Consider the following 27639-nt stretch of genomic DNA (forward strand, 5'->3'; position numbering starts at 1 on the left):
GTTGACTCAGCCTTCCATCCTTCCGAGGTAGGTAAAATGAGGGGCAATAAGCTGACTTTGTAATAATGCCGCTGGGGGGGGGGAAGCCCTAATAAGCAGGCATATACATAGAATGAAGGCTATTGCTAAGCACATTTGATTTGTGCTTTAGATTGTAAGCCGCCCTGAGTCTTCGGAGAAGGGCGGGATATAAATGGGATTATTAAAAAAAATATTTAAATGCTTTTGTCTAAACGTCTACAACAGCAAGATTTGTATTTCTAATACATTGAGAAGACAGCTGACATAAATATTATTTTTAACATGCTGTTTAAATAGTGGATCCTTTGAAATCTGCAGTTATTGTTGGAGATACAATATTGTTTGCAGTAGCTTTTGCTTTTTTTCAGAGCAAGGGCAAGCGATGGTTTGGCTGACAAGCTATTTGTATTCTTTTCTATTTGCTGTTTCTGTGGCTGCCAATCATGTAAGATTTTATGTGCCAAAAAGAATTAATGCCAGCAACATGGATCGTTAAAGCAGTGCAAGATCGGAAGATGTGGAGAGATCTGGCCCATAGAATCACCAAGAGCCAGACACAATTGAATAGATAACATCATCATCATCATGTTATCTCCCAATATGGACATCAATAAGGAAGGCCATATGGCTCACTTGTGTCAAGGGAATGTTTTCCTGAAAGACAAATGCAGCAGCCATGGCAGCTTGCAAAATGTGTACAATATGTGACCCCCATTTTGTTGGGACTAGATATTTTAGATTGTAAAACATAATTTCTTAAGTCCAAAAGTGTAACTATTGATGCAATGTGTTGAAGAATATGTGAAGCTAAAGGCATTCACTGCAATCCAATAACGATATAATATTTAATAGTTGCAATTAGCCATTTGCAAGACAGCATAATCCAAGGTCTAACCATAGAGATCTTCGACTTCCATAGTCAACGCTCTAGATCAGGTCTCTCCAAATAACAGTCCATTGCCTGATTGTGGCCTGCCAAAAAGCCTTGTGTGGCATGCTAATCCTCTTTAAAAAAATAAATCCACTGCTGCCAATCATCGGCACTACCAAGAAGTATCTACTGCCTTGAAAAACTGCCAATTCCTCCAGGCCTCATCGCAACACTGCCAGCTCCATTACTGCTTTAGCACTACTACCTTCTAAACAGCTGATCCATATTCCATTCTTTGTGACCCACAGTTATTTTTAATGTGTCATGGAATCTCTTTTTTTCTTTACCTGTTGTGCAGGCCTGTTTAAATGGACAAGAGAAACTGGACAAGGTAGACAGAGCGAGTTAAGTGAAAAATGAGAGCTTTTTGCAGAAGACAAATTCATTAGGAAAACTTAAGAAAATGACATTCAGAGAAGATCTTAGCTTCTGCATCAATCCGCTTCAGCTTCTTTTGAATTATGAAAGAGTGTGTACATTCCTTGTTAAATTGAATTTGGTAAATCAGTAAGATGTCAGCCAATAAAAGGGGGAGGGAGAAAGTCTTCCTGGACTAGGGGACATTCACACCTGATTGAGAGAGTATGATCCCTTGTTGGATATTAAAATCAATATTTTCCCACAATCCCACGTGGACATGACCATAGTTATTCCTAGGTAAATGATACATTCTGTATCAAGAGTGGCAATTGTTGGTGATACCCTTGAAATTCAACCTGACTTTTTTCCCTTGGTGATTCTGAGTATATGTAATGAGGATCATATTAACAATTAACAAAGCAGAACTGTGTCACTATTAATGACCCAGATTTTACTCTAGCTGCTTAAACTCTAAACACCCTCTGGAAAAGCCAGACTTGGGAGATATGCCATTCCAAAGAAGGGAAACGGCCACCAAAAATTGTCACCTGTCACCTCCTTGTCTTCTTCCATTGTACATCTGGATAAGGCAGAAACTTCTCTAGTCATTTGGATCAAACAAAGTTTTAAGAGTGACCTGAGCAGAAGTCTCAGGTACTATAGGCTATTAATTCCTATGATGTGATTTCTGAAGTATGTAATAGTAACAGCTTTCATTCTACCTGTGATGAGGCAGACGTATATGAGGATTGAGCTTCTTCACATGAATAAAATAGGGGCTTGTCCATCTAAAGCAGACATGTCAAACTTGCACAACGTATCGGGTGAGTTTTACCATTGCCGGCAATGGGGTGGGCACGGCTTCCGTATGATGCGTCCGGCCTGCAGGCTGGCTGTTTGACACCCCTGATCTACAGTAAAGCATACCATCTTTATCCTTTCATCAGTTCTCAGAAGAAGTTTGGAATGAGCAAGAAAAAATTTACTAGCTTCTGGCCTTAATAACTAACCGGACATGCAAGAGATTTAGAAATTAAAAGTGTTGCAATCTCATCTTCCTGCTCTACTTTCATTAATCTTGTTGGACTGGAGGCCAGAAATAGCTCTATAATCTACTGTGACTGGTTTTATTGCATCTCTTCAACTGGATTTCCATTTTCAAAATTGTATTAAAACCACATTGAGCTAAATAACTTTTTCTCATTTTCTGACTTGACTGTACAGTGAATGCAAAGATAAATGCTAGACAAATCAATTTCCAACACACACACACCCAAAAAACAAAAAACCCTAGACATTTCCAACAAATTCTGAATGTTTGCTTCCAAGAATATTTCCTTCCTGAGTAGTGCAGCCAGCACTTTAAAGTAATAGCTAGCATATTTGTAGGGAAACTGAGGGGGAGAATCAGACTCATAGCCCTACTGAGAGTTTCTGAATAGATGTCCCCAGGCCAGTGGAATGTCAGAATCCCACCAGACCACTTGAAAGGGCTCTGGAGCCATTCCTGGTTTAGCATTCGTTCAGCTTCACCAACTAAACAGTCCAGGAATGAAGAGATAGTGTGTGCAAATCCCTGCATTAGACAGCCCATTGAAACAATGGAGGGGGGGGAAAATAAACCCCAAAAGCCTTTTGGATGAAGTCATTGGTTTTCAATGAACAGGCAGCAAAGGTTTTCCTGTTTTGTTGCTCCAGTCTTTGCAACATTGCAGTCCACGACGCGTGAAGAAGCTGAATGTTAGGCTAGCAAGGTTTTTTTTAGCTACTTTGACTCCAAGCATGGATGAAATTTAATCCAGGTTATTAAATGCACAGGAAGATAAATTCTTTTCTTTTCATTCCCTCCTTTTTAAAAGAAACCCAAAGTAAGTATGGTATTGCTCATTAATATCCTGGAATTCTTGGGGATTGCCTTTATTCACCATAGGATGGAGAGACTTCAATTACAAATGTGGAATATTCATAGCCCAACTCCACAGGAAACACATTCATCTCCGAAAGGATAGGATCTATTCTTTGCATATCTGAGTTAATCCCACTTTGAGCTGGATTATGGAAGGCATCTCCTGTTAATAATAGGTGCAAAGTCCTTGAGTGGGCATCAGCTGTTGAAGCATTTTCTACTTTGGGTTGCTTGCTTCTCTTTGTAGCCCAAAGAGAAAGTTAAGGGTGAGCAGCACATAGCAAGTAGGTGTGCAAAATGAGGCTAGAGCCAGCTCTTTTGATGCAAATAAGCTCCTTGACCTGCTTGGTCTTAGTTTCCAATTGAGACTTGATAGTTTTTTTTAAAAGGAAATTGGAATCTGCAAAACAATGTAGTAACTCCACACTGTGTTGATGTACAAAGAATGCTTCTGGAACCCAGAACGTGGCTCATAAGCACCTGTGAAGGGGTCAACAAAGTCAAGAAGGCAGCAGAAACCCCGCAATTGAAATCGTGCCTCTTTTTTTTACATGTGTTGTGCGTGCAACATACATTAAACAGGGTCAGAGCTTTGACTGCATGGCCATGGCCATCATCTTCATTGTTTGACCATTCTTCCCTGCAAAAGCTTCTTCCCACTTGTGTGGCTGAGTGCTCCTGAGGACTAGTTTGCTTTCTGATAAATGGCGTAGTAATTCACTATGCTTACATCCCAATCGTTTTGTGAATAGATAAGCCGCTCACAGCAGCCATTTTTGGATCGCAGCCACCAGGTCCTATCAGAATTCCCAAAGGTGCCTCAGCCCAAAACAACAGAGTGTGCTTGCTCAATGAATTTATTTAATTGGGACAAATTATACATGTTTAAAGAATGAAATGGTTACTGTTCAGGAACAACACACTTTCTTATTAATAAGTATTAAATTTTTGGCATGGATTAGGATTCCTTTGTGTCAAGAAAATTCTGGCGAACGCTACACCAGTCCATGAGATAAGTATAAATTCCTCTAATCAGACATTTACTTGTTCTGCTTCCCTTCATTTGACAGCGTGATGAAATGGAAAATCGAGTTTCTGTGTTTAATCTGAAATCTAAAGGATTGGAACATTTTCTAAGAGCCAAAGGTGGAGTTGGCAAGAAAGCAAAGCAAAGGTTAAATGGCTGAGATGGCAGCCATTAAATTTTTAGAAAATTAATTCAGCTTAGGGATTTCTTTTTATTTGCGTAGAGCTTCAGGTTTGAGGCAGAGAAAGGGATAATTCAGTTTTGAACCCCACAGGGAACTTTGTGTTCTAAGGACATTATGGAGACTAGCTGACCACATTAGAAATTACAGTCATACCTTGATACTCGACTGCTTTAAAACTCATCAAATTTGGTACTCAACTCATTTTCATGTGAAAATTTTGACCCAGTACGTGACATTTGTTTGGTACTTGTCGTGCAAGGTAGAACTTGTCAGTTTGGGCTACTTCGTGACTTGCTACCCTTTTCGGCTGAAATAAAGGATCATGTATCAAGTCATGTGGTTTGTTTGGCACTCGTCATTTTTAGTACTTGTCATCCCCCCCCCCCCCGGAACCAATTAACAATGAGTACCAAGGTACCACCGTATTCATTTGAGAATTTCTGAGCAGCTTCTTGAAAGAAATAGGAAAAACTAGTACTTTCTTGGCTCAGTGTAGTCTGCTTTATTTATTTTATTCTGTGTTATCTAAAATATTTATATAGCCGCCTATCTTCTAACCTCCATCACTTAATATACATCCATTAATTTTTCAAAAAAAAATCTGTGCAGTAACTATCATCATGATGTTAAGAAGAAATAAATTGAAAAAAGCAAGAAAATAAATTTGCAGAGTAAGAATTGGGTTTTGTATACCATGCTTCAGTAATTAAATTTTTCTCAACTTCTTGTTTGACATGTTTCCATATCTTTTTGTAGCTTTTTTTTCTGTTTTTCCCTTGCAAATTTAAGTAATCTGCCAGTCAATTGTTTTGGTTGTTCTGCGCATGTACAAATTCTAATTTTGAGAGGTAAATGCATTTCTGAGTACCATTTTAGTTGAGCTAATTAATTTTAATTCTGGGACAAATTTAATCCAGAGTTTTCAAATAATAATATTCAAAACCCAATTCTTTTATAGCTTACACTCTTATAGCACTTTTAGTATTGCAGGTTGGTTTTAATTTCTTCATTATGGGTTTGTTCAACATTATTTTATAAATGTTATTGATGAGATGATTCCTGCAAGATTTGTGTTTCATTGAAACTTCAACTTTTCATAGCTTCTGCTCTCTGAGCAAAGTAAGTAAAGAAGCTACTAGGTTGTTATTCCAGAAGGTTGAAATATTGAGCCAAAATTGTTTTAATTAACTTGCTTTCTGGGAACACTAAACCTTTGTGAATGTATTGTTATCTCATATGCCTCTACTAATTTCTCATTGACTTTGGGTATCTAAGGAAAAAGGGTCAAGGACTGTTTTATCTCTTATCTGCCCGTGCAAATAAATAAGTCACATTTTGAATCATATTTACAAATATATCTGACTTGGGCAGTGGCTGTAATTTCCCACATCCTTGGATCGCATTTGTGGTTGCAAATTCTTCAGTATAGGAGGTATAAGACAAAGAACTGAGTCATTCAGGAGCTACAAATTGTTTATGATAGGAGCTGAATGGAGGCCATAACAATGGGCAATTTGACAGCAATACATGTAGCATTTTGTAGAAATGCCAGGGAAAAAAACAACAACAACCCCGCTCCAAATCCAACTCATCAGAAGGAAGTCTGGGATAGAATTTCTTCCAGCCTCTCTTGTCTCCACCTTGGGGGAGATCAGCAAATAGATGTTGTTTATTTGCACAGTCATGATTTTCATGGAAACTATTGGAGTTTCTTTGACAACCATAGTAGACTCTATGAAATATATAGTAATGGAGGTGAGATCAGTCACGGAAAGTTTGGCCTTTTTCATTCTCACAGTCCTCCACTCATTCTAGATGCCTTCATATCCCTTTGTATATGGAGAAGGGGACTCTCTCTTTGTCTGTAGAAAGAAAAGCTGAGACTGATCTGGCATTATTTTTATTTATTTTTATTTTAATTCCATTTATATCCCGCCCTTCTCCGAAGACTCAGGGCGGCTTACAATTTAAGCACAAACCAATGTGCTTAGCAATAGCCTTCATTCTATGTATATGCCTGCTTATTAGGGCTTTCACACACACACCCTAAGCGGCATTATTACAAAATCAGCTTAATTGCCCCCAACAATCTGGGTCCTCATTTTACCTACCTCGGAAGGATGGAAGGCTGAGTCAACCTTGAGCCTGGTGGGACGCGAACCTGCACTAATTGCAGGCAGCTGGTGTTACTTAAGGAGGCATTAGCCCACTGCTCCACCCAGGCTCTATTTAAGGACAAGGCTTCACAAAAGGGAAGGAGAGCAACCAGGAGACCACAAGTTCTAGTCCCACCTTAGACATGAGGGCCAACTGGGTGACTTTGGGCCAGTCACTCTCTGTCAACCCAATCCAGCTCACAGAATTGTTGTGAGGAAAATGGAAGGAGGAGAATTAGGTATGTTCACTGCCTTGAGTTAGTTTTAAAAGTAATACAAGGTGTGATACAGAATAAATAAATAAGGTGTTTCTGACCTTGCAAAGAAGTTCCACAATCTTTTTCCCCAACCTGGATACTGCATAAGGCTTTTAAATCTCTCACCTGGAGCAAAGGACTCAGCTGATTTTCATAAGCTTACGCAAGCTCTCAGACAAGTTAATGAACACTCACAAGATCATTCAAAGATATCTGATGATTCTGCATGTGATTTTCTTTTCTTTTAATGCCCAGGCCATTGCGGGATATTTTCTAGGAATGGGAATAACTATTGATACCTATGAAGGTGGTGGAGCTCTCCTTGCATAAAATATTTCATTTTGTGGAAGGAAAAATATTGTCATAATTTAGACCATAAAATTGTTCTGAAGCACAAAAATGTTCAAAGTTAAGTAGATCAGATTTCATCATAAAAAAAAAACTAGACCTAAACCTAAACACGGAAACAATTTGCATTTGAAGAGTGAATAATCTTTTGGCTTTTGTTTTTTCACGTTTATGGGACGGTAGAAGAAGTGAACAAAGGATGACTACTTTGTATAATTATACATAGCTCTGTATCTAAAATGCTCTTTACCTAATCAGATGGAATTATTGTAAAATGTGTGTGTGTGTGTGTGTATCATATCAGTTGTTTCCAACCCGCAGCCTGCGTGCTGCATGAAGCAATGGATGGCTAGTAATGTGGCCCCAATATTATTATGTGATTTATATACATTAATGATAGTATATATTTTATATGTGGCCCGAGACAATTCCTCTTCACTCAGTGAGGCCCAGGCAAGCCAAAAGGATGGACACCCATGATCTATGTATATGCAAATAGCTCTTTTAAGATGTATCACTCTTTAAATGCAATTTGAGGACAGCTCAGTTCAGTGGCTTTGACGTTGTCCAGTCTTTCTGAAATAGTAGAATATGTATAACCCTAAATTGGCCTTAAGGCCCAATCAGGTTGACAGATTTAGATATTTCTCACAATGGTTATACTCCCATCTCCTTTCATATACACACACCCCAAAAAAAGAAGCCTGCCCCATCACCAGAGGTCTCCACAACAAACAAAATTACAGCAAAATGAGACAACTTTTACTATAAGTATGGGGATGTCATCTTTTGGGGATGTCATCATCACCCACACATTTTCCGTCTATGCCAACAACTTCATAAATAATTTTTCTTTCCTTTCTTTCAGGTGAAATCTGTAATAAATCTTTTGTTTGCTGCATATACAGGAGATGTGTCTGCACTCAGAAGGTAAAGTCAATCCTAGAAGGCAGTGTTTGCTTGAGACGGTTACACTTAAATAAAATGTGTGTCTGCTATAATTCTGTGTGTCAGCCATTCTCGATTCATACATGCACGTGCACTTGTCAAAATAAACACGGGATCACGGGAGGCTTCCCCCCCAGAATTAAAGCAACCCCTCTTCCTTCCTCCTCCCGTCCCACAATAGAAAATTCCGATTCACTAAAGTGGAGAATCCTCTCTTCCCATAGAGACGGTTAACCCAATCAATTGGCCAGAACAAATAGGACAAATTTTATTTTATCCTAGTTCCCTTGCAGAAGAGAGTTACAATTTCTTAACATGCCCATCCATTATCCCTGCTCCCCCAAAACTTTCCTCTGTGAAATGAGAAAGACTCCCCAAGTCAAGCTTAACTACTGTTAACAGCAGACACACACACACACACACACACACACACACACACACAAACACACACACATTCTGCTGATTTTCTTGGCAGCAGTACAGAAGCCTTTTGAGGCCACTTTCATTTCCTTCCCAATCTACTACCCTGCTCAAATTGCCTGGGGCTCTCCCATTCAAGCACAGTCTGGATTTGATCTGCCTTGCTGTGGAGGAATCCTGTCAGCTTTGCAAGATAGTCTAGATCAGGGATAGGCAACCTTGGCTCTCTTATGACTCGTGGACTTCAACTCCCAGAATTCCTGAGCCAGAATTCTGGGAGTTGAAGTCCACGAGTCATAAAAGAGCCAAGGTTGCCCACCCCTGGTCTAGATAGAAAACACAACCAGATGGACTAATTTTACTTTATTGTAAGGTTACATTAACAGAATCCTGCAAGTCTCAAAATGCATCTCTCTGTCTCCCACCCCTATCCCATCTTTACAGCCCAAGAAATTAGGTGTGTGTGTGTGTGTGTGTGTGTGTGTCTCATCTGCCATGCCCACATTCCTTTGGCAGGATAAGCTGCCTCTTGTCTGACCATACTCTGGCTGTGGCTCTTCCCCTGGCTCCTAAGCTCATTTCCACCTATTATTATAAATGTGCCAAGGTAACACCACACACCGTCCATTGACTGCTTGTCCAGTGGGGAAATCAGTTCAAAGCCCAGCTTGGAAGACTATATATCAAGTGCGCTCGAAGCTAGAGGTGTGAAGTGGGACGTTTGAGGAGGAGAAGAGTCAGATCAGAGAAAAATCTAAGGAAATATGCAGTGGTAAAAACGATGTGGTGGCTCTGCCTTTATTTTAGCACCTTAGTTGGTCAGGCTGCCTCTGTCTTATCCCGCTGGTTGAAAGAAATAAAAGTTGATTAATCGGTTGCTCTGGAATGCTTGGAAACTTATTGGGGACTCAGTCAGCCCAAAGGCCTCAGATTTTGCTGAGTTCCAAATAGAGTAAATGCCTTTAAGCTGTCTTTCTACGTGTGGCTGTCTGATGGCTGGATAAGCCATTATTAGTTAAAAGAGGATTTGATAGCAAAAGCAGACTTTGCAAAAAAGAATTTGTGGATAGATGATAGACGCAGTGGGACGGGGAAAGAAAGCATAAAAAAGCATAAGGGAGAATTACACCAAAGAGCTAAAATTAATTCAGTGCTTGATGCAGTTCTTCCAATTTCCCTCTACTTCAGCATAACATCAGACTGAAGAAGGCTTCCAGTTTTAATCATTATTGAACAATAGTCCAAGTATTGTGTTCGAGGACGATGCTACAGTTCCCAATATGGGACCAGTGGAAACAGAGATTCCCTTGGCACCCTGTGGGCTCCATGCCCCCCCCCCCACATTTAGGTTTGATTGCTGTCCCTCCCAGTGTGGGAATTCTTTTCCTAATAGGCAAGTGCTTTGCCCCATGGCAACCAGCTTTAAACAATCCTGGTGGACCAAATGTTTAGGAGCAGCTGATAATATAACTCTTGTTATTTGTGATCAGATTCTTCTTCTTCCATTTTTCAGGTTTGCCTTGTCGGGTATGGATATGGAACAGAGAGACTATGATTCTCGAACAGCTTTGCACGTAGCAGCTGCAGAAGGTTCGGACCGTGAATAATATCTAAACTATCGTGTTATATTTGGGTATGGGGAATATAATGAATCTTATGTCTTTTTTTGTATTTTAGGTCATGTAGAGGTAGTTAAATTTTTGCTGGAAGCTTGCAAAGTGAATCCTTTCCCCAAAGACAGGTGAGCATCTGCATGAAAAGTATAATTAAGAGAATTAATTAATTTTGTTAAAAGTGACGCATGCTAGCACTGGCTTCATAAGCAGTAGGCTGCAAGGAATTCATACCCTAAAAATCTGATACTTTACACAAAGTGTAATAAAACTTCTGCCTCCTTAAGTTAGCCATCAATTACATCTTTGGGTACAGTATTGGGGTTGAAATGTGGAAATGGAATAAGCCTTGGACTTATTTAAAGAGCAAAACGTAGAATCCTTTGGGTGGGAGATGTCAAGGGATCAAGGCAACAGTATAATAACGCGTGTATGTTGGCTTTCGAGTCAGTGTTAACTCCTGTCGGCTGCCTAGACAAGTCCTTACAGTTTTGTTGGCAAGATCTCAGAAGTGGCTTACCATTGCCCTCTTGCTAGGGCTGAGTGTGAATGACTGGTCCAAAGTCACCCAGATAATACAGTGGTAGATCTTAAATAAACATGCTCCAGATTATTATTTTTTGTCAGCATACATGCCTCTTCTTGCAAGTTATCACAGTTACCCCATTTTGATTGAGTACAGGAGGCAAGTCTCAACCGCCTGAGTTCACTGGATTTAAGTTCATCTAAGTGAAACGCTGAGTTGGAATGCCCCACAGTTAACATTCCTGAGATGTGTATGTGTACTTACACCATTCTTGGTTTACAAAAATTAATCATTAACTTTAATTTGAATTTCTCCTTTAGTTTTATGGCTTTTCAACATTGCTGCAGACAAAACAGTCTCGTCTAGCATCAATTGATTTAGCAAGTAAAGTTAAAATAAACGAACTTGGAGACCTTAGGATTGGGTCAGTTATATTAAGACTTCTGTTGTTGATAGAACATCACTTTGGATGGAACAAAAAATAATCATTAGTATGAATTGTTTTAGCCATGAACATGAGCTGTTTCTTAAATGCCTGCTTCCAAATTATATACCATAATTTTCCTAGAAAGACAAGGTATTTTAAGAAGCTTCCATTGTAAGCTCAATTGCCACTTGCTATTTAAGAATAGTCTTCCCTGTCCCTATTCTGAACAAAAAATACAAAATATGGAATGAGACACACAGTGTGTGTGTTTGTGTGTGTGTGTGTGTGTGTGTGAACAAATCTAGTAATTATGGGCAATTGTAGTCTTCATCCTGAGTGAAGCCAACCAGCCCAAAATAACAAAGACCTGAAAATAGAAATAGAACGACTGTGGCAAAAGAAAGCAAAGATAGTACTAACAGGCACCTTGGGTGCAATTCCACACCATCTGAAGCACCACTTGAACACCATTGGCACTGACAAAATCCCCATCAGTTCATTGCAAAATCAGCTCTACTTGGAACAGCCCACATCCTTGCGATTATACCTTTATCCCAGGGAAAGATGTAATAGGTGGATAAAAATGCCAAATCCAATCTCAACCTCTGGCTGACTATGCAGCCAACCATAGTTAATATCTGGCCTTGTCCAATGACAAGCCACATTGCTGGTTTACTTCATTATCCAGGATAAGAAGACAATGATCAAGGTATAGAAAGGCAGTATGGGGGTTGGGTAGTGAATCTTATTAGAAAAGGCTGCCCTGAAAATCAAAATTGGATAGTTTTCTTGGCTGCTGTGGGGCCTTTTCAGTCAGTCAGTGATATCACTGAAACCCTGATAGATATGTGGGGTAGAGAAATGATTTGTTTAATTGTTCCTGCTTGCTAAATCAAATGGCTTCTTTGGTTTTCCAAGGGATCAGGACCATAAAACAGCAAGACCAAATAACAGACAGTAGAACAAAATTCAGAGGAATTCAGTCAAGCATCAGACAAAACTCATGTTTTGTCTGATGCGCAGAAAAAACAGTTGTTCTTTGCTACCACCATGGTATCCATGTAATCATCTCATCGTAAGAAGTTAATTGCATCAAGGACCTAGTAAAGCTTAGGAAGACATTGCAGCTGCCTTCAATGTTGCATTTGCTAGAGCCTCAGATGAAATTGCTCCAGTTGGCTTCAACCTGGACTATTTGGTGATAGCGGGTCCTATAGTAGATTTAGATTTAGATTTTATTAGATTTATATACCGCCCTTTCCCAAAGGACTCAGGGCGGTTTACAGGGCATTTTAAAATCATACCAATACAAAATACAAAGTTAAAAGACAAATAAAAGATTAAATTATCCCTGAAAATAAAACCCCAGTTAAAATTCTCAGCCTGGGTCAGAAAGCTCGAAGAGCCAAGTCTTCAGGTCCCGGCGGAATGAACGTAGGTCAGGGGCAGTCCTGAGCTCCACGGGCAGCTGGTTCCAGAGGGCAGGCGCACCCACAGAGAAGGCCCTTCCCCTGGGTGTTATCCGCCGGCAATCTTTTATCGGCGGCACCCTGAGAAGACCCTCTCTCTGCGAGCGCACTGGATGAAGGGAGCTTGATGCTGGCAGCAGGTGTTCCCTCAAATATCCCTCAAAAATATTCCCTCAAATATTTTAGGAGGTCTGTGCTAAAGAAGCCCATCAAACAGCTTAACTTCCAGTCAGTCTCCAATATGCAAGGAGACAGGCTCAGCTGAGATGCCGTTTTTTGGGAAGCCAGGTGGGCACCCACGTTTCAGGAAGGGATTCATTTTAGAAGCTAAACAGAGATGTGTGTCCATTAGAACGGGAGGATGGAAATCTTTGTGTAAATCCATCAACATGTTAACTTGGAGCAGGCATGTCAAACTCGCGAGGTCATGTGACCGCGCGATGTATCGGGGCTTTTCCCCCATGGCCGGCCATGGGGGTGGGGGGGTGGGGGCGGTTTCGGCATGACCCATCTGGCCTGCGGGACCGGCAGTTTGACATGCTCGTTAGAGCTTGAGATACCTTTAACATACCTACCACCTCTCCTTGAAATTGCCTTCCAGATGGAACAATACACCTATGGATGAAGCTTTGCACTTTGGACATCATGATGTATTCAAAATTCTTCAAGAATATCAAGTTCAGTACACCCCTCCTGACAACTCTAGTAATGGAAAAGAAAACCATACTGTGGAGAAAAACCTGGATGGCTTACTATAACACTCTCCTGACTGATTCGAAGTCAACAAATCTATTTAATTGTGGGAAATGATTATGAAGAGTGTGTTTCTGTTGGATAGTGATGTATGTTTTCCAGAGTACTGCTTTGCTCCAATGTTACAGCAGCTTTGTTTGTTGCGCACAAAAAACAAGTTTCTTTTTTCAGGAAAAAAAACAAACCCCCAACTATTCATAATGTGAGCAATATTACCTTGTGCTACGTGCAAGTGATAGAAATTATTGTTGGCTATATGCACAGGGGTTTTTTTGGGGGTGGGGGTGGGGAGGGAAGGGAGAACTTCATGAAGCTTTACTCCAGGGTCATACTCATGAAGCTTTTGTGTCCCGCTTGCTGTGTATACACGGATACTCCTAAGAAAGCTATAGGCAAGTATACTTGAGCCAACGTAGTTGTCGTCTTGCTAGATTTCGAGATTTGTTGCTGTTGTGGATTCAATCTGGCATCTTGGAACGTAAAAGCACTCAGATGTTTTCCCACAGTACCTGCTTACATCATGTAATTTCTGACATATGAACTGACGGATGCTATCTGGGCTTAACTCTTTGTTCCAAGTGTTTTTTATCAGGGAATCTTATTTGACCAAACAACGTAGGAGAACGTAAGTAGAGAATACCGCACCTGTAGACTCTTTTTCTTACACCCCTCCCCCCTCATTCAACTGGCTGAAAGTTGGTTCCCCACGGTGAATTACGACCTATGGCAAAACATGGTGATCCCATTTGTTTTTTGGTCATAAAACTGTATGTATACTGCTAAACTGGCTGTTGGCTCAGTGAAAATGTCAAAACTCCCTTTATGCTGATGATTTTTCAACTGGGAATTCATCTTTTTAAGTAGAAGGCATCGCAAGGTCAGGGTTTTTGTATTGTTTTTTGCCCCTTTTGCCCTGCCATTTCATTCACAGTGCCACCCTCCCGTCACATTTGTCCTTTTATTGACCATTATTTGCTTTAAAACCAAATAAAAATGTTTGACGAAAATAACCAACACATAAAAAAAAACGGCCATTTTAACCCAACAGCTTATTTTTCCCTTAGCCATTACAAAACAAACAAACCCCAAATTACTTGGCACCTACCAATCTCTTTCAACTATACTATAGCTTTTTTCCTATGAGTTGTATTTCATAATCTTTGTAGCTCCTGGAGTTAGTTTAGTTATATGTGGATTTATATTATCTTCAGTTCGGTTCTGCTGTTGCCTTTCATGGTTTCATTCCAAAAAAATAATGCAACAGTGAATTTTAAACATTTTATTTATTACCTCTAAAAGTGAGCTTTATTTATACCTTAGTACTACAGTCATCTTACTCTCGTGTGTGTGTGTGTGTGTGTGTGTGTGTGTGTGTGTTGCAGTGGACTGGCACCATTTTTAGCTTCAGGGCAGGATTATCAGTGACATTACTGACCTGATGAGCAATTGTGACTGATTTGGCTTGACATTTGGCTTTATTATAGGGAATAAACCATGATGAATGTATTCTTTGCTTGTCACCATTTTCCCATGACTTAAATTTGAGTGTAACCATTCTGAAGGTAAGATTTATTTTCAGGATTACAGATCCAAATGCATTGCATTTTAAAATAAGAAACAGGCGAAATAAAATAAAAGTTAAATAAATAAAAGTAGTAAGCTTGGATTTTTTTCCCCACATCTAGTCTGCATTCTCTGGAAGCGTATACTGTGTTGTAAGGTTGTCCTTTGTGGTGCCATTGCCCTAAAACATAGTTAACTCTACCTTTTTGTCAATATATAAGTGGGCAATGTTTGGTTTTCTAAAGAAGCATTTGGTAAATATGGAAGGGAGCAATGTTGCTGTTAAGCGGGGCCAACATAAAAAAAAGTCCATAGAAGACTGCAATAAGTGCACTTTATTAATTATTTGACAATAGCTACAATCATTACAGGCAACATGACAAAACACACCCTGCTCTGAAGCACTGCCAATTTCTTAGCACTCTGATATTTGTGGGTAGAACCTTTCCCTCAGTAAGAAAGACCACGTTACATGTGGTTTAACACTATAGAAACACCAGCCATGTTTACTTGGATTTCCTTTGCCAATTTCTGGAAAACTAAGAAGATGGGAAGCAGTTGCTAGGGTGCTTACGCTTGGAAAAATAAGTTAAGCCTACCATCTGATGAGTTTGGTACGTCACTAAAATTATCTGAAGAGGCCAAAAGGATTCAGGGATAAAGCAAAGGACTTTGCTTCAGGATTCAGGTTACCTCTAAGGAACAGGTACTCGCTCTAATTTGACTTTGTCTTAAAATCATGATTATTTCCGTGCATGAGGGACCCCTTATTCTCTTATCCCTGTTCTGCACAAGTAGAACCTCCTGTGCAATTTCAGAGATTTCAAGTTTTACTTTTCCCTTTAATATTTATTGGGAGCTAGTAACTTGATCCCAGCCTTTCTCCTGAGATCACTGATTACAGTGAGCCAGCACCTTCTTATGATCTGCCAAGAGAACTGCACACATTTTTGTAAACGAAGTAATTGCAGTATTTGAGTTACTTCTGAAAGGAATGTTAACTCAGCACTAGCACTAGCCCTTAGACTTATATACCGCTTCAGGGATTTATAGCCTTCTCTAAGCTGTTTACAGAGTCAACATATGCCCCCCCCCAACAATCTGGGTCCTTATTTTACTGACCTTGGAAGGATGGGAGGCTGAGTCAACCTTGCACACGTGACAATCGAACCACTGGCCATCAGCAGAATTAGCCTGCAATACTGCATTCTAACTACTGTGCCACCACGGCTCTTCTAAGCCATTTTTTTCTAAGCAAAAAACCCTTAAGATTTTATTGCTTGAGAGGAATGGGGGCAGAAGACGATTTTGAAATCATTACCAGTCTCACAAGGAAACTGTTATAGAAATTCATTTTTACCTTTTATTCATCTGGAGGGCAGCAGAGGTTACTGGACCTTACTGACCAACTAGTGTTAGGAGGAGGGCCCAGCAACCTGAGAGTCGAGTGGTATGGCAGCAATAACTACCAGCATCTACTCAAGATAAAAAGATAATTGTTCAGACCCAGAGGCTCTGCAGAGGAGTTAGAGACTTCTACCTTTTCACAACAGGTCCAACTGAACCTAAACAACCTTATATATAAAGCTGTAAATATTGAACACGACACCATGAAAACAGCTACGTACAGGATTGCTAGATAAATATTTTTAGTAGCAAGTAAGCATTTCTGTAGTTTCAAGCTGCTCTTGCAGTAAACCAGTAAATCACAACACAACGAGCTATAAAGCCTCTTACATTACGAGATAGAAAGCCTCTTAAAAGAGATTAAGTGATGAAACTCCTACGGGTTCTAAGGACACCTGCAGGTGAAGTCACTAAAACTTTATGCCAGCTGGCCTTGCCAGGGTTCACGGCGTACATTCTGTACACATCTGTAAGAGAGAAAACATATATGAACTACCAGGTTAAAAAAAAAATCTCACCACTCATGTTTTGCTCCAATGAGCTTTGTTGCAGCTAAGGTAAGATAAAAAGACTTTAAGGATAAGTTAGATCACAAGTGCACTTAACATAGAAACAGGGCTGTAATTTTGACTTCAGGTGGAAGGCCCAAACTGGCAGGAAGGGACAACTGAATCTAAGTACCTGCAGAATTCATCAATTGCCTTGTGGAAAGGACGACACACCTGTTATCATGGACTACTATTCTTCAAGGATAGCTACAGTGCTTCTTACGCAATTCTTTCTTGGAGACGGCAGGCTTGTTACAAAAGCAGCTTAATGCATTGTTAAGACCACAAAACAGCCCGGTTGTTATTTACTCACCATAATTTCTGCAGGAGTTACTGCTTGCACTACCTCATCGAATTCTTCCGGGGACATGGGCAGAAGGGCCTCGGGGCCAGGCAGTCTGGAAGGGTGGCTGAAGTAGGGCAAAGAACAAAAACCAATTATTTCTCTGATGAATTGGGACACGATCATTAGTCCTAACACGAAAAACTGTCTCAGTATCACTATTTCTAGGCTTAGCCTGCTAATAACCCATCAATATTGCCTAGAGACAATTCTCAGTTCAATAACTTGAGCCTTCTTGCCACACTGAAACACAACTGGCTTGCTGTTTGCTGCCAGCCTGCTAGTCTACATCAGCCCCGAGTTCATGCTGAAATCTATTAAACTTCTATTCGAGGAGGAGGGCAGGCACACATTCATTTCCTGCTGGAGGCAACACAGAACTTGCGTTTTAGGACTTTCACAAATAAATTCAGCAAGGAGGCAGCAAGGATAACAAGTACCTTCATTCCAGAGGTATCGCTACTATTTTGGCCAATTCAATATTTATTTATTTATAAAAATTTTTTAAAAAAGAGATGTTGATGTTATGTTTGTGAATATTTTATCCCCAAAGCCGTCATGGACAAAACGTGCAGGTGAAGACAGCTGGATTCTAAGGTTGGTACATTTGGTATAGAACAGGGGTAGGCAACCTCGGCTCTTTTATGACTCATGGACTTCAACTCCCAGAATTCAGCTATGCTGACTCAGGAATTCTGGGAGTTGAAGTCCATGAGTCATATAAGCCGAGGTTGCCTACCCCTGGTATAGAAGCTCCACTCCCTGCTAGCTGAAAAAGACCCAGCAACACTAAACCTGGCCGTGATTCGCGGGATTGCCTATGATTATCCCAAAGGAGCTGCAAAATAAAACATATTAAGTTTAAGATTCAATGCACTCTACCGGCACCTGTTTAGGGCTTTCTTCCTTCACTGTCACACAGCAAAAGGTTCCTTTCCCCCCCCTCTAAAACATTGCATACTGTAGATTATTCATACAACCCCCTCCCAAATTGGAAAACTAACCTTTTCTCTCTAAACCAGTTTAAACCATATGCGAATTTGATTTAAGATTAAATGTCCTTTTGGTTTGCTGGCAGATTTAGAGGAGGTGGGGGGATTTAAGGAACATTCTTAACTGAAATCTCTTTACAACCAGCCAAGATCCTCCAAGGAGACCTTGTAAAGAGCTACACTTTTTTTTTTCTTTCACTCCCCAAATCCAGATGTCGCACATGACGCTGAAAGAAATAATTTCTCATAGAGTAGTCAGAATTATTTGCAAGCCAATTGCTTTGAGGACCTTTATGATGGAAAAGCAACTTAAAACAATATTAAGAATCATTAGATAAAAACTGGAAAAGGTACAAATGCACTGTACACGCGGCTTTTTTTTTTGTACATATCAATAAGCTTAAGGCCTATTTTAGGGAAACGTCTTAAAAGAATATTTGCAGGAAAGGAAGAGTTTTATTTGGTTGCTTGTAAATCGGGCATTGCTAAAAGAAGCCAGGGATGATACAACAGATAAGAAACATACAGCCAACAATTGAATTGGGGGGAAGCAGAACAGACTTGACCTGGGAGACTAGCATGCAGCAGTCAAGCAGGAATGGAAAATAGAAAGGAAAGCGCTATCCGAAAGCAACCAGCCAGCCTTTTCACCATGAATGCTCTGCTCACCATCCTCCTCCCCTTTAAGGACCCTGACCTGGGAAAAACCATTTGCCATTCCAATTCCTTTTCCTCATCCTCCCCCCCCCACAACCCACCTCTTCTCCAGCCAATAAATTATAATACTGCCACCAACCTGATCACACACTCAAGACACCCCCCCAATAAACTGAGGAAGTCTGCTGATTTTTTCCAATAAAAAACTCTGATTAAAAACCAAAGAGGCACATTATATCATTATCCAAAATCCAAAACTTTATTTGGACATGTTACGCGAGAACAGAGAGTGGGCCAAGCGGTGGTAGTGTGCTGCAAACTTGATTATTGGTGCTGGTGGTAGGGAAAGGGAGGGTGGTCCAAATCTTAGCTTCCAGAATCAGCACAGGCATAAACCAAGACCACCGTTCGGGATGCTGGTTCTCAAGAGGTCACGCTGAAAGTACACAACCACAGCACCTGAGCAATCTTGGGAAGAATGCTTCTTCCCAATGCTCTGACATTGGCCAGAGCTAAAGGTGACACCCCAGTACTTTCAAAGTGCACTCTGTTCTCTTCTTGGCAAACTCACACTTCAGATACAGAGATTAGTTCAGTTTTGATGTATCCTTTGGCTCTACCATCCACATCCATGGGTTCCGAAGCTAAAAAGAAGCACACAAAAAGTTTATTTTTGCATCTGGAAAACAGAAAACATCCAGACTTAGCTAATGTCTAGACCAGAACTTCTCAACTGGGAGCCCTATGAATCCTTCGGTATTTCAAGGGGCCACTGGTGAAAAACATGTAACATCTCTCTCTCTTGTGTATAGCACATGCCAAGGGATCCTCAGATAGTCAACGTGTATTATACTGCAAACAGTGTCTTGTTGACACCAGAAAATGCATCACTTACTGTCCCATATCTGTTATCAGACATGGAACCATAGGTCATTGGCAGCCTACTTACCTGGCAGATGGAGGATGACCCCAGCAAATTGTTGACTGACAAGGGACTGTGCTGAACACTGAGAAGTCACATTACAGTACCTCATAATAATATAACTGATAATTGAGCTGTCTTTTGGTTTCTTCTTATGTGACATTCTGGAAAACCTGTATGACTTAAGCAACCCATCGGTTACCCAATACTTACCTGTGAATGTCACTTGTTAAGAAGCTGCCCCTTGCTACTTAATACTAGCAAGGTTATCAAAGGGCAATTGCCTTAACTGTTTAGTTGCTTTGTGGGGCACCTGTGGGGCATTTTTCAATAATAAACAAAAACATCGCCTCCACTAAATGCGATATATTTTTCCTTTATAGTATTTTCAAAAAGCTTAATTTATTAAACAAGCAACTTGCAGGGAAGAAACCATGACCTTTCGTTATGCAAAAAGATTATTAAAGGATTTCTTGAAAAATCGAAACTGCATGCAAACAATCTTGACTGACCATCCAGGAATTTGCCCAGTTTTTTATTGGGCGGTAGTTAGTCTTGGGTTGAAAGATGATATATTTGTGTGTGACTCATAAGAAGCTACTGCATAAGGATATGGAAAGTTGTTTCCATAACCTGCAGGATGGAGATTTTCCAACCTGGATAGTGAATCCATTCACCTCAAATGCTACTGATGTTGATGTTGCATTGGAAAAATCATTCATCAAACTACAGAGCAATACAGAACCTCAAGAAAGTTTTAAACGGGACAAACATTGTGATCAACAGTGCAAGCCAAGTGTGTAAGTAGCAATATTTTTCACCAGTAATGGAACCCAGATAGGAGATGTGTGTGTACATGAGGGGACGGCAACAGTGCAAAATGATTGAGAAGCACTGGTCTAGACATCTCTCCCAACCTCTATATTTATATCAATTTAAGTTAAGTGTAACAACGGGGGGGGGGGGGAGGAAGCTTAATAGATCAAATTCTGGTCATGAGGTAAACATCTTTCAATTGATTCTCAAGGTAGACATAAGCCAAGGCCACTTTTTAAAAGCAAAAACTAGCAGCAGCTTGTGTGCAATGCAATATTTTCATATTTCATATGGCACCTATCTTACTCCTTGCCCATCCCCGTGTCTAGATTCCAAAGAAGTGTTGTCAGATTCGGGGGTAGAAGCAGGGAAAGCTGAGATTCCTAAGTAGTCAACGAGGGTATGCATAAATGGTATGCATAAACACAGGCATGTGTATCTGTACACGAGACTGTTATCCTTGTGAAAAGGCAGGTTGGATAGACAACTACTCACGCTCTTTGTGCCTGGAATAGTATTTTCCGAATGCAACGTCTTTGAGAGTGCATGGATACAGGTACTGCAGTGGGTTCTCGGGAAAATTCTCTGCTGCCATCACTTTGTAACTGCGAATGATATCTGGCAGGCTGACTGCAGAGAGTTCCTTTTTTGTGTAGGGCTCTACAGAGTGGAAGGATGGATCTGGGGAAGATAAATGTTACACGTTTTTTCAATATATAGTACAACCATCATATTTTTCAATAGTTTTATTGGAGGCTGCCTTTAACAGAAGCTTGACAATGTAGGAATTTATTTAAAACTTTTCCCGGAACTGGAGCAATGGAGGGGGTTTTTCTCTCTCCCTCTACTGTATTTATATACTATATCCCCCCCCAGTATAGAAGCTGCTAGAAAGTCTGTGGATGGAGGCTGGGAAAATTATGGGATTACCACAGTTCACTCTAGCTCCTGATTATAATCTCTCTTAAAATTTCTTGCAATCTATAGTAATTTGAATCCTCTCCAGCATCTTTTCTGAAATTCTGTCAGAGAGCACTTCATCTGTAGCAGACCACTGCCATCTTGTGGCCTGTCCAGAACATTGTATTTTCTCTTTAATTTGCTCTCTGTTGTACTACTGTGATCTGAGCAGCATTATAATTATAACCTTTGTGCACTGAATTGTTTGCATGTTAATATTTAAATAGAGTTGCATTTTTATTTTTTAAAAAGTATTTAATTTATGTTCTGAGAGATGGTCAACTTCCTGGGGGAAAAGGTAGAGAAAGTGCTGAAACTTAGTGTGTTGTTGTTGTTAGTTGCGAAGTCATGTCCGACCCATCGCGACCCTATGGACAATGTTCCTCCAGGCCTTCCTGTCCTCTACCATCTTCTGGAGTCCATTTAAGCTCATGCCTACTACTTCAGTGAGACTCCATCCAGCCACCTCATTCTCTGTCGTCCCCTTCTTCTATTGCCCTCAATCTTTCCCAGCATTAGGCTCTTCTCCAGTGAGTCCTTCCTTCTCATTAGGTGGCAAAAGTATTTGAGTTTTAGCTTCAGGATCTGGCCTTCTAAAGAGCAGTCAGGGTTGATCTCCTCTAGGACTGACCGGTTTGTTCGCCTTGCAGTCCAAGGGACTCGCAGGAGTCTTCTCCAGCACCATAGTTCAAACTTACTGTAACTCGGTGCTATAGAACTAGTTGGGGGATAACTCTATATACATTATTTCAACTTCTGCACCTTGATTTTTTAATGGCCAGAAAGGCACCACAGGATATCAGTCTCATCTCTTTTCTTACAACTGGGGTTCTCAATCTCCTAAATAAGGTGCATCTAGAAGATAAGTGGCAGTACCAGGAAAAACGAAGCTGGGACTTCAATGCAGGAGGTCAGGCCAGTGTGAAGACCATGAGGACATCTGACAAAGAAGCTCCGAGATCTCCAACCCTCCACCCTCTAGGCCTCAGCATTTTACTGCAATCTCAAACATTTGCTTGAACATATATTTGTGTCATTCAGGCAACCACGAATTGAAAATAATTTTGAATGTATGCAGTTTTACGTGCACAAGCATACATTAAGGACTGCATTTGGGATTGTTACAGATTTCCCTCCTGTACAATATTCTATCAGGGAAGTCTCAGGGCCTAATAGTATTTTCGTTCAAATGACATGATTAATTAAATCGCTCTGTGGATTTTAATTTGCTGTTTTCCTTTAGTAGTTTTACTTCTATTCTTCCTTCAGTAAAGGTGGTCCTTGCTACTTTTTTTAAAAAAACTGAATCCACTATCTTCTATTGAAGGGGGCCTGGAACTCAAACTGTCATGGCGACATGTGAAATAGTCTGTTGATCTGAAAGCCACTTTGGAATGCCCACCTGGCACTATCCCACCAGAAAGGGGCGCAGCAGGACTGGAAAAACAAGGCTGGGCTCTCCCAGTGCTCCTGCCCTTCTTGTTGGCACAAAGAAGGGCAGGGACAGCTTGCTTGCCTGAATTGTTGGAAGAAAGTTGAGCTCCTAACATGGCTTCTGCCAGTCACACTAGAGAATGCTCACAGGCCCTGGCCTGACTCAATACTTGATTGATTTTTATCTCTGATTAAATACGTACGAGAGAGATGAAGGGAGAGGGAGAGAGAAAGATGCAATACACCAAATTTTGTTATCTCTAATTTTATAGAAAGAAAAATGATATTCATCAACCTTGAGTAAAGGGAATGCTACTGCATTACTCCCTTATACTGTAGAACAGGGGTAGGCAACCTTGGAGCTGGCTCAGGAATTCTGGGAGTTGAAGTCCACGAGTCATAAAAGAGCCAAGGTTGCCTATCCCTGCTGTAGAACATGAGATTTTAATAAACGAGGGCAACTGGGTTCTTGTTCCATAGAGTTGTGGAAATGAATAGGGATTTAACGTACTGGGAGAAAACCAGGCCTGAGCTTGTTAAACTGTGATGTTTTTCCAAGCCGGAGACAAAGATTCCCTTTCTAAAGCACAAAAGCTCCCAGCATAAAGGGAACAGGAGGCTCCTCACAACACAAAGCCTTTTCTCCAAGTTTTGCTTACCATTTGGTGGTCCTTCCACCCAGGTGAAAGTGATCGCTCCTTCTCGACTACTTTCACTGAACCTCAAAAGAAATGTCCCAGTCTCCATTTCCTTCAGCAGGAGACGCTCTTGCTCCTTGCTGACAAAGCCCATGATGTGCCTGTAACACGGGGAAGATTATTCATCTTAAGCAAGGCCCCCTGTTTTTAAGCGCAGAACTACAGTAGGATCTTCCAGAGTCTTTCTGCTGAAAGGAAGCGGGTGCTTAAATATTCAAAGACTGTTACCTGAATGACCCCAGTGGCAGAAAGAGCATTGTTCCCTATTGCCAGTCATTGTCCCTGAGGGGAAAAAACCAGCCCACCCACCCACCCCACCCCCGCACCATAAGACTATGAGAAAGCCCCTCCCATCCCCCCCCCCCATGGACACAAAAGATTTTGATTCTGGAGGGAAAACAGAAGTACTCCAGCAAGGGAACTACAAATAGTCCTTGACTTACAGCAGATCGCTTAGTGACTATTTAAAGTTACAATGGTACTGGAAAAAGTGACTTAGGACCATTTTTCACCCTTATGACAGTTGCAGCAATCCCCATGGGCATGTGATTTACATTCATATGCTTGACAACTGAGTCGCCTTTATGACGGCTGCGCCATCCTGGGATCAACGTGATCCCCTTTTGCAATCTTCTGACAAGTAAAGGCAATGGGGAAGCCATATTCATTTGACAACCGTGTTACTAATTTAACAACCGGGGTGACTCACTTAACTACCAGGGCAAGAAAAGTCGTAAAATGGGGCCAAACTCACTTAGCAAATGTCTCACTTAGCAACATAGGTTTTGGGCTCAATTGTGGTCACAAGTTGAGGACTTCCCTGTAACAGTTCTACTTTCATTCTAACTAAACTTGCTACTGGGAATTCTGGAAGATTAATGCTCGGTAATATAATTTACTTTTCCCTCAGGCAGCTGCCTACATCCTGACAATTTTATGCTCCACCATTAAAAAAGCATTTGGCCCCATTTGTGGGTTTCGTAATAGAGAAAGATTGGCTGTTCACTTCATTAGAAAATGGCCTTTTAGCCTTTGCAGAGATCTACAAGAGATCTTTAAAAAAAAAAGTGGAAAAACAATGCAATGGTGACAATAACTTTATAAATCCATCCCAGATTAGTCTGAAACTCCCATATTGTTTTTTCTATTTCTTCTTAAGCCTTTTTACACACAGCAGGGATAGGGAACAATGCTCCCTTCTTTATCAGAGCATATATAACACATTGAAACTGAATCAAACTCATATGGAAGAACCGGGTTAAAGTTGCCCTAAGCAAGGAAGTTTATTTTAGGGCAAAGAAAGCAGAAGGAACATTTATTCCTTTTTCCTTGCAACAGCGTTGTATACACTCTCCAAATCTGCTATGCAGCCTCAAGTCAAAATCAAGGGATTTTCAAAGCTAAGGGGTGTGTGGTGAAGGTAAAAAAAAAAAGTTAAGGAAATCACACCGAGCAAGCAGAAAAAGAATTCCATTCATACAGTACTACAGGATTCTTCCTTTCAGGGTTTTTAAAATGAGTAGGGCCCAAGTGGCTCACTTTGTCTGCATAAAGTTAAAGTAAAGGTAAAGTTTCCCCCGCACATGCATGCTAGTCGTTTTCGACTCTAGGGGCCGGTGCTCATCTCCATTTCAAAGCCGAAGAGCCAGCGCTTGTCCGAGGACATCTCCGTGGTCATGTGGCCGGCATGACTAGACGCCAAAGGCACACGGAACGCTGTTACCTTCCCACCGTAGTGGTCCCTATTTTTCTACTTGCATTTTTACGTGCTTTCGAACTGCTAGGTTGGCAGAAGCTGGGACGAGTAACAGGCGCTCACTCTGTTACGCGGCACTCGGGATTCGACCCGCCAAACTGCCGACCTTCCGATCGACAAGCTCAGCGTCCTAACCCACTGAGCCACTGCGTCCCTTTGTCCCTTGTCTGCATTGCTGACTGTAAATATTGCTAGACTTCAATTTGCCCTGAAGCCCAATTGAAATCACTCCAGGCTCGTCTGCCTTTCTATTTGCCCCCCCCCCCCGCCCCGAGCAAAAGATGCTTACCCGTCATTCCAGAGGAAGAGCAAGTGTTTCCTAATCAGTTCAAGGATCCCTTCAATCCACAGCCAGAAGGGAAAGTTTTTATCGTTCACGTTTTCCTGAAATCAAGAGAGACAAAAGCTCAGGGTGGTAAACGTTACCCACCGATCTAGCACATCTCGTTTTTAATATTTCCACTTCTTGTCCCTTGCTTGGTGTTTTCACATTTGTCTGCTGCACTTATTTTCTTCAGTATTTGAAATTGGGGGAGGGGGGGTGTTTGTCCTAAACTATTAGAATGGATAAATTACAGCTTCAAGGCCTCCATTACCCCATAGTTCATTTCCTTCCAGCTTTCAAACCCTGTTCCCTGTTCCCACCAGACCGTGGACCTCTTGGTGCTCTCTGAGTTTGGTTGGGGTTTGGTTGTCTGTTTTTCTTCAGACTTTTTGTTACTCGCATAGATAATTCATTTTCAGTGAATTAACCCCCCCCCCCAAAACACTGAGTGCATCTGAGAACTAAAAGCTTTCCTACCCTTTGTTTAGTTTGTAAGAGACACCTCCTATGCAAGCTTTCTTTCTCCTGAGAACGTCCCCAAACATTAAAGGCTTTATTGACATGTCATGGGAAGCATCTACAGTATTTGCCACATTGGAGGTCAAGTGGGACACCAACTTCTCTACCAGGTATAGTCTTCCATGACAAGCAACCACTAGTGTGGAAGACAATTCAGTAGTCCCCATGGAAGGGCTGGGAAACAGGTGCTCCTCCAGATAGTGTTGGCACGGATGCTTAAGGACTGTTAGTTGTGGTAGGAGTTCCCCCAATTCCAGCTCTGTTCTTTTGCCATCCATTAATTTGTTCCAAAGTCAGGGTCCCAATTCTTGCCGCAACACTTAAACCATAATGGATGGGTCTCTAGATCACACGAAACCTAAAGGAAAGTACATTGTACAGACTACTGCTCCATACATAAATTAGAGCAGTCTATGACTATGTCTCTGCATTGATGGAATATAACTGTTCCAAACTATCCAAGACCAACATTTTTGTTCTTACCCCAGGTATGATTCAGCCAGAACAAAGAATAACTCAGAGGCATTCTTTTAGAGTAGGAAGAAGACCAATGAGCAGTACTCTATATTAAGTTACATTAAACTCCATAACGTTAGCTGAAGAACAGCAACTCATACCTTGCAGAATCTTGCCCATGAAATAAGGCCATCTGGAGTACATCCATTTGCTAAAACACACCAAAAACAAAACAAAAACCCAAGACATTTCCATCAGGTTACTGACATTTACGCATTTACACTATACCAACGTAGAATGCAATGCTGCGATTAAATCACATGCAAAAATTGTTTTCTAAATTTTAAGTATCACCATCTAGAAAAGGTTTGAGGAACGTGCGGTTTAAGGACTGGTTTCCTCAACTTGCCCCCACCCAAATGTGCTGGATGACCAAATACCCAAAAGGTGTAAGAAGTCTGTTCAATTATTAATGCAATGTTCACTATTGACTCTGAAGGATGCATGGAAATGAATTGGAAATTTAGGTTTCGTAAACGTGGAATCTTCACTTCAGCATTTCCTGGGCTGGTGTGCTTTGTTCTGTTATTATCCTGAGAGGAGGTCTACACATTCTCCATCCGAAAAAAAATAAAATAAAAATTAAAACCACACGGTTAAGAAGCAGGGGAGAGCTAAAACCTCTCATCACCGTATGCCTCTTTGCTATATAGCCAAGAGGTTCTACTACTGAAATTATTTTCATCTTTTTTTCATTTTGATTGTTTAATCACTCAAAAGTCTGTGCAGAATGCAAGAACCTTGTTTCCTACACATTAGAAAATGGGCAAAAGATGAGAGGCTAATTGAAAGGTAGGTGGTGGCAGCAGGAACAACCAAGGACTAACTCTAAAACCA

At 40.8% G+C, this 27639-nt stretch overlaps 2 protein-coding genes across 5 annotated transcripts in view; one reads left to right on the plus strand and one right to left on the minus strand.

The window, feature by feature from the left end:
* GLS (glutaminase) overlaps window positions 1–27639 on the plus strand; it is a 348826-nt gene that overhangs the window by 68031 nt on the left and 253156 nt on the right. The window contains exons 15-18 of one of the 3 annotated variants that reach the window (XM_081322316.1): window positions 8059–8120; window positions 10072–10148; window positions 10236–10299; window positions 13195–13607. The exons of the other annotated variants lie outside the window; for them this stretch is intronic. Coding sequence (XP_081178442.1) covers window positions 8059–8120; window positions 10072–10148; window positions 10236–10299; window positions 13195–13351 — 360 coding nt within the window. The 3' untranslated portion in view covers window positions 13352–13607. Of the gene's footprint in view, window positions 1–8058; window positions 8121–10071; window positions 10149–10235; window positions 10300–13194; window positions 13608–27639 lie in introns of those variants that run through there. 3 annotated transcript variants of the gene reach the window in all.
* STAT1 (signal transducer and activator of transcription 1) overlaps window positions 15230–27639 on the minus strand; it is a 39895-nt gene continuing 27485 nt past the window's right edge. For both annotated transcript variants that reach the window (XM_081329581.1, XM_081329582.1), the window contains 7 exons: window positions 26904–26953; window positions 25732–25826; window positions 23648–23787; window positions 21090–21275; window positions 19428–19500; window positions 17178–17274; window positions 15230–16783 (listed from right to left, as the gene is read on the minus strand). In XM_081329581.1, coding sequence (XP_081185707.1) covers window positions 16760–16783; window positions 17178–17274; window positions 19428–19500; window positions 21090–21275; window positions 23648–23787; window positions 25732–25826; window positions 26904–26953 — 665 coding nt within the window. In that variant the 3' untranslated portion in view covers window positions 15230–16759. The remainder of the gene's footprint in view (window positions 16784–17177; window positions 17275–19427; window positions 19501–21089; window positions 21276–23647; window positions 23788–25731; window positions 25827–26903; window positions 26954–27639) is intronic.

Source organism: Vipera berus (genome assembly GCF_964194415.1).
Source record: "Vipera berus genome assembly, chromosome: 1".
Lineage (NCBI taxonomy): Eukaryota > Metazoa > Chordata > Lepidosauria > Squamata > Viperidae > Vipera > Vipera berus.